Source organism: Hypanus sabinus, chromosome 20 (assembly GCF_030144855.1).
Source record: "Hypanus sabinus isolate sHypSab1 chromosome 20, sHypSab1.hap1, whole genome shotgun sequence".
Taxonomy (NCBI): domain Eukaryota; kingdom Metazoa; phylum Chordata; class Chondrichthyes; order Myliobatiformes; family Dasyatidae; genus Hypanus; species Hypanus sabinus.
Window position 1 is genome coordinate 4,762,658 of NC_082725.1, and position 6,680 is coordinate 4,769,337.

The following is a 6,680-nucleotide window of genomic DNA, read 5'->3' on the forward strand; positions in this document are numbered from 1 at the left end:
CATGAACACTACTTCAACACTTACACTCTTATTGTAGTTTATAGTATATTCTATGTATTGCATTGTACTGCTACTGCAAAACAACAAATTTCACAACATACTAATAAACATGATCTGAATTACAAAACAACAATAGCAAAACAAGCCAATTTCCTACAAACCGACCAACTGTGCGTGTGCACGCACAAACACACACACTTCCCAACTTCCTACTTGAAAGGCTTATGTCCAGGATTGGAAGGGAAGGGGTCTGAAGCCAGAATAAGAAGGTGGGGTGAGAGGGAGGGATTACAAGCTGGAAGGTGATAGGTGAGACCAGGTGAGGGGGAAGGTAGATGGATGGGGATGAAGTGAGAAGCTGGGAGGTGATAGGTGGAAAACATTGTAAAGAAGGAATTTAATAGGAGAGGAGAATGGACTGTGGGGGAAGGGGAGGAGGGGCACCAGAGGGAGGTAATGGCAGGTGAGGAGAAGAGAAGGGATGACAGGGTAACTAAAGTAGGGAATGGAAAAAGAGCGAAGGGGAGAGAAATTACCAGAAGTTTGATAAGTTGATGCTCATGTCATCAGGTTGCAGGAAGAATATGAGGTGTTGTTCATCCACCTGAGAGTGGCCTCATCTCTCAGTCCGGAAGATCATAGACCGTCATGTCAGAATGGGAACTTGAATTGAAATGGGTGTCCACCAGGAAATCACACCTTTTCTGGTGGATGGAGCTAAGGTTCTCAAAGAAGCAGTCCCCCCAGTGTATGTCAACTCTCACGAATGTAGAGGAGGCCGCACTGGGATCACTAAATACAGTAGATGACCCATCCTCTACCCCCATTTTCTTATTCTGGCTACGGTTCCCATCCTTTTCAGTCCTGTTGGAGTGTCTCAACCTGAAATGTTAACTGTTTATTCCTCTCCACAGATGTTGCCTGACCTGCTAAGTATTCCCAGCATTTTGCGTGTTGCTCTGGATTCTCAGTATCTGCAGGATCTCTTGTATTTATGCTTAATTTTGATTGTATGTCTTTGTTCTTTATATTCCCATTACCTTATCAAATCTAAACTTAATAAACGTTGGATCATATCATCCCTCAGTCATGGTCATAGAGTTATATCAAGTTTATTGTCATCTAATTGTATACATATACAAATAAATGAAAAAAAATTTCCTCTAGACCACAGTGCATAAACAAAACAAATATCACTTACAGCACACGTAATAGTAAACACTCGCTGTCCTAGTGACGAGACCTCGGTGAAGGCAGGGTACTCATTAGTCTCACAGCCTGAGGAAAGAAGCTGTTACCCAGTCTGGCAGTCCTAGTCCTGATGCTCCTGTATCTCCTTCCTGATGGTAGTGGGTCAGAGAGATTGTGGGATGGGTGGTAGGGACCCTCAACAATGCTTCAGGCCCCTCACCTACAATGCTCCTGTAAAATGTCACAAATAGGGGGAGGGAGACCTCAGTAATCCTCTGGGTGGTTTTTACTGGGTTTGGCAGTCTGATGATGTAAGCTTCTGTACCACTCAATGATGCAGCCGGACAGGACACTCGATGGTGCTCCTGTATGAAGTTATTAGAATGGGGGCAGGGACTGAGTCTCCTCAGAAAGCGTAGCTGCTGGTCGTGCCAGCTTGACTAAGAACGAAGTTTTGGGGGTCCGTGTCAGACTGCCTGTTATGTACACACCAAAGAACGTCCCTCCACAGAGGTCCCATTGGAGAGTGGTTCAGCTGAGCCTTCCTGAAGTTCAGAGTCATCTCTTTTTCTTTGTCCACGTTGATATAACAGAAATGGGCCCTTTCACCCTACTCTTCTGTACTGATGAAACTGTCTTCTTGAGTTACTTCCACTTGCCTGCAAACCCTTCAGATCTAAATATCTTAAATGCTGTTAATGTACCTGCCTCTACCACTTCCTCTGGCAGCTTGTTACACATACTCACCATGTCTGTCAGAAAGATTTGCCTTTATATCTTTCTCCTCTTGCTTTGAACCTCCACACACTAGTTTTAGTCTGCCCTGTCCCAGGGAAAAGACTAACCATCCAACCTGGGTCAGCCTCCTTCATTCCAAAGTTCAATTTTCAAAGTAAATTTATTAACTATGAGTACGTATATGTCACCATATACAACCATGAGATTTATTTTCTTGTCTACAGGGAGAATATAAACAAATTTCACAAAACCCTGTACATAAGCCCTCCATGAGGATCACAACCTTTTCATGGAATTAGGAGGCTTGAGAACCTCAATGACCCAGAGAACTATGCTGGCTGGAGTCAGGGGTTTATGCTTTGGCTCTTGGTAGGGTCACCCATGCCAAACAGGGTAGAGGCCAGACTCAGAGTGGCCCACCGGCCCTCTAGGTTTGGGGGTTCAGCTCAGGGGTAACAATCCTGACTGGTCAAACAAAACTGTTACGATAACAGCAATGAAGAATCCTACATTTGTGTGTGATGGTATTCCTGAGTCTCCATCTGGGACTTGTATAACCGACAGTAGCAAAAACCAATTGCAAGCTACTGACAGGATGAAGGAAGGCCTGAACACCACCAGAGATGGAGGACATTCACTGCTCCCCTAAATACCAGTGGTTAATGGGCAGTAAGTACTAGGCATAAACAAAAGGCATATAAAGATAATATGGAGAGCAAGAGTTGTAAGGAGTCTTTGACAGTGAGTCTGGAGGTTGTGGAATCAGTTCAGATGAGTGGTGAGTGAAGTTATTCACACTGGTTCAGGAACCTGATGGCCATAGGGTATTCCTGTTCCTGAACCTGGCAATGTGAGACCTACGCTTCTGTACCTCCTGCCTGATGGATGTTAGCAAGAAGGGGGCACGGTCTGGGAAAGCAATCCCAGCCTAAGCAATTACTCCTTAGAATTCAAGCCGTCCAGTCCAATCCACACCCACATGACTCTTTCCTGCAGTCTCTCTAGTTTAATCACGTCTTCCCTATAGTATGGTGACCCAAACCACACACAACTTCCAGATGTGGCCTGACCAACCACTTGTAGCGTTGCAGCAGAATGCACAACTCTTTTGATGGATAGAGTGGAGGAGCTCAACAAAGTGGTCCCCTAGTTTATGACAAGTCTCACCAATACAGCGGAGACCGCATCAGGAGCATGAGATACAATAGACGACCCCAGCAAATTCACAGGTGAAGTGTTGTGTCACCTGGAAGGATCCTGCAGTCTCTGTAGATTAATCACTTCCTTCCTACAGTACAGTGACCCAAACCGAGCACAATATTCCAGGGGTAGTCTCACCAACTTCTTGTACTGTTGTAGCAGAATGTACAACTCTTGTGCTGTACTCAGTGCCCTGTCCCAGGAAAGCATGTCATAAACTTCACCATCTCATCTACCTGTGCCGCTGGTTGGAGATCTATATTCTTGCATCCACAGGTCTGTGTTCTACAACAATCCTCAGGGCCCAGCCATTTACTGTATATGTCCTGCCATGGTTACATTTCCCAAACCATATCACTGATGTCATCCACAAACTTACAAATTTAATGTAAATTTAAAAAATATATATATATATATTTCTTATTGCAACTTATAATTTTCTTGATTACTATGAATTGCAAAGTACTGCTGTCACAAAACAACAGATGTCATGACATATGCCAGTGATTCAACCTGATTCTGATTCACTAATTATATCACTTATATTAACAATTTGGATGAGAACGAGCAACAGGAGTTGAAGCATTGATTCCCTACAGCACACCACTGGCCACAGAAGAAACACATTTCTCTCTGTAACCATGTGGATTTCCTCTGGGAGCTGTGGTTTCCTCTCACATTCCAAAGTCCTGGGGTTAGTTGGTCACACGGGTGTAATTGGGTTGGAAGGGCCTGTCACTGTGCAGTGTCTATAAGTAAATAAATAGGTTTGATACAGTTGACAACCAAGTGTACTATGACCATCAAGGGAAAATAGGGCTGCACTTGGCAGGATTTGAGCCTATGCTTGACATGCTGAAGGTAGTGGAGGAAGGTGGTTGAGTAGCTTCAAGGCTGACAGTACTAGTTTTATTGTGGAGCTATAATGCATTTCCCAGCTGCTGAGAGCCGCTCTAAACCAACAGCGGCCCTGTAGCGATGTGGCTTCAATTCCCGCTGCTGCCTGTAAGGAGTTTGTACATTCTCCCCAAGACTGCGGGGGCTTCCTCCCACAGTCCAAAGACACATGGGTCAGTGTCAGTAAGTTGTGGGCATGCTATGTTGGTGTTGGAAGCATGGCTACACTTGCAGGCTGCCACCTGCGCATCCTCGGACCTTGCTGGTTGTTAATGCAATCAACACATCTCACTGTAGGTTTCAAAGTTTCAATGTAAATGTGACAAATAAAACTAATCATTTTTCTTAATAGGCATGTCTTGGTGAGGCTGTTGGTTACGGGTGACAATAGTAAACCATTTCACTAATTCATTTACACTAGTGATTCATATCCAGGAATATAAAATATTGCTGGTTTCAAAGTCTGCGTGCATATTGTTTTAACGTTGGTGAAATGCTGTCACCAAAGTTCAAAGTAAATTTATTGTCAATGTTTGTATATGTCATCAATAACAACCCTTGAGATTAATTTTCTTGCGAGCCTTCACAGTAGAGCATAGAAATACAGCAGAATCAGATTCAGGTTTGTCATCTCCGACATCTGTCGTGGAAGCTGCTTTGTGGCAGCAGTGCCTTGCAATATATAATAAAATCTATAGTAGTCTCTCGAAGTCCGAGGAAGACGGATGTGTTGCACAGTCAATGTCTATGGGCACACATATGACTTCTGAGGCCGAAGTCCGAAGTGCAGATACAGTTGCAGATGGGGCAAGGAGCACCATCTGTTGGGGCAGGAGCGGATGCCTTCCTGTGTCTTTCTTGACTCGCCTTGAGGCGCTGCATGCGCCAGTTGGCCTGGAAGTTGTTTGCTGTCTTGGAGCATAGATTGCACCACTTGGACCGATCAGCAGCAGTGTGTTCGAGATCACGGGGCCCACTTAAGGTTTGACTTGAGGTTGTCCTTGTACCTCTTCCTATAAATTACAATAAATATACATTGTATACAAGAAAATTTAAATTAAATAAATGGTGCAAAAAGAGAATATAGTGAGACTGTGCTCATGGGTTGATTGTCCATTCAGAAATAGGATGGCAGAAGGGAAGAAGCTGTTCCTGAAATGTTGAGTGTTTGTCTTCAGGCTCCTGTACCTCCTCCTTGATGTTAGCAATGAGAAGGGAGAGGGACATAGCCTCAAGATTTGGGGGAGTAGATTTAAGATGGAGATGAGGAGGAACTACTTTTCCCAGAGGGTGATGAATCTGTGGAATTCCTTGCCCAATGCAGACAAGATTGGATAGATTTTTGCATAGCAGGGGAATTAAGGGTTCTGAGGAAAAGGCAGGTAAGTGGAGGTGAGTCCATGGCCAGATCTGCCATGATCTTATTGAATGGAGGAGCAGGCTCGACAGGCCAGATGGACGACTCCTGCTCCTATTTCTAATGTTCTTATGTCCTGGATGATGGGGATTCTTAATGATGGATGCCACCTTTTTGAGGCATCGCCTTTTGAAGGTGTCCTCGATGGAGGATTGAGCCCATGATGGAGCAGGCTGAATGTATAACAGCCCCACCGTAGCAGACATGATACAGCCAGTTAGAACGCTCTCTATGGTACATCTGTAGAAATTTGTAAATGTCTTCAGTGACAAACCAAATCTCCTCAAACTTATGAAGTACAGCCACAGTCATGTCTTCTTTGTAATTGCATCAATATGTTGGGCCCAGGATAGATCCTCAGAGATGCTGACATGCAGTTACCTGAAAGTACTCACCCTTTCCACGGCTGATCCCTCGATTTCCCCTTCCTGAAGTCCACAATCAATTCCTGGGTCTTATTGATGTTGAGCGTAAGGTTGTTACTGAAACTTGACTCAACCAGCTGATCTATCTCACTCCTATACACTTATCAATGAAAAACTACACACAAAGACTGATAACCAAAGGGCCTGCAAATACAAAAAAGATAATTAATTAACTAGTACTGAGAAATGAGTTGCAGAGTCCTGAAAAGTATGGCTATCAGAGAGAGAGGGGACATATTGCAGAACAAGAAGTCTGGATTGTGTAGAAATAAGAAAGTGCAGATTTTTTGCAGAATAATTTAGGGTTGTAAAGATATAATGTGCAGAGATGGTGCAGTAAAGTAGCGGATATGGCCTCATTCATCTCAGGTAAAGCCCTCCCAATCATTGAGCGCACCAACATGAAACACTGTCGCAGGAAAGCAGCATCCAACATCAGGGACCCCCACCACCCAGGGCAAGCTCTCTTCTCTCTTCATCAGGACCCACAGCACCAGTTATCACCCCTCAACCATCAAGCTCTTGAACCAAATGGGATAATTTCACTCAACTTCACTTGCCCAACACTGAACTGGACTCTTCGTCTCATGATCTTGATATTTATTATTATTATTTCTGTTTCTTCAAAGTTCAAAGTAAATTTACTATCTAAGTTTATACATATATGTCTTCATATACAACTCTATTGGTTTTCTTGCAGGCATACTTAATAAATCTATTGAATAATAACTATAACATAATCAATGCAAGACCACATCTTTCTGTATTTGCAGTTTGTTGTCTTTGTATACTGGTTGTCTTTCAATTATTCT

At 43.6% G+C, this 6,680-nt stretch overlaps 1 protein-coding gene across 8 annotated transcripts in view; it reads right to left on the bottom strand.

Moving 5' to 3' along the window:
• Window positions 1-1,167: 1,167 nt before the first annotated feature.
• The window catches only part of LOC132378242 (thyroid hormone receptor beta), a 220,174-nt gene continuing 214,661 nt past the window's right edge, over window positions 1,168-6,680 (bottom strand). For 7 of the 8 annotated variants that reach the window (XM_059944978.1, XM_059944976.1, XM_059944980.1 and 4 more), the window contains one exon: window positions 2,163-5,039. In XM_059944978.1, coding sequence (XP_059800961.1) covers window positions 4,765-5,039 — 275 coding nt within the window. In that variant the 3' untranslated portion in view covers window positions 2,163-4,764. Of the gene's footprint in view, window positions 5,040-6,680 lie in introns of all 8 variants that reach the window. The other variant, XM_059944984.1, reaches the window with a different exon arrangement.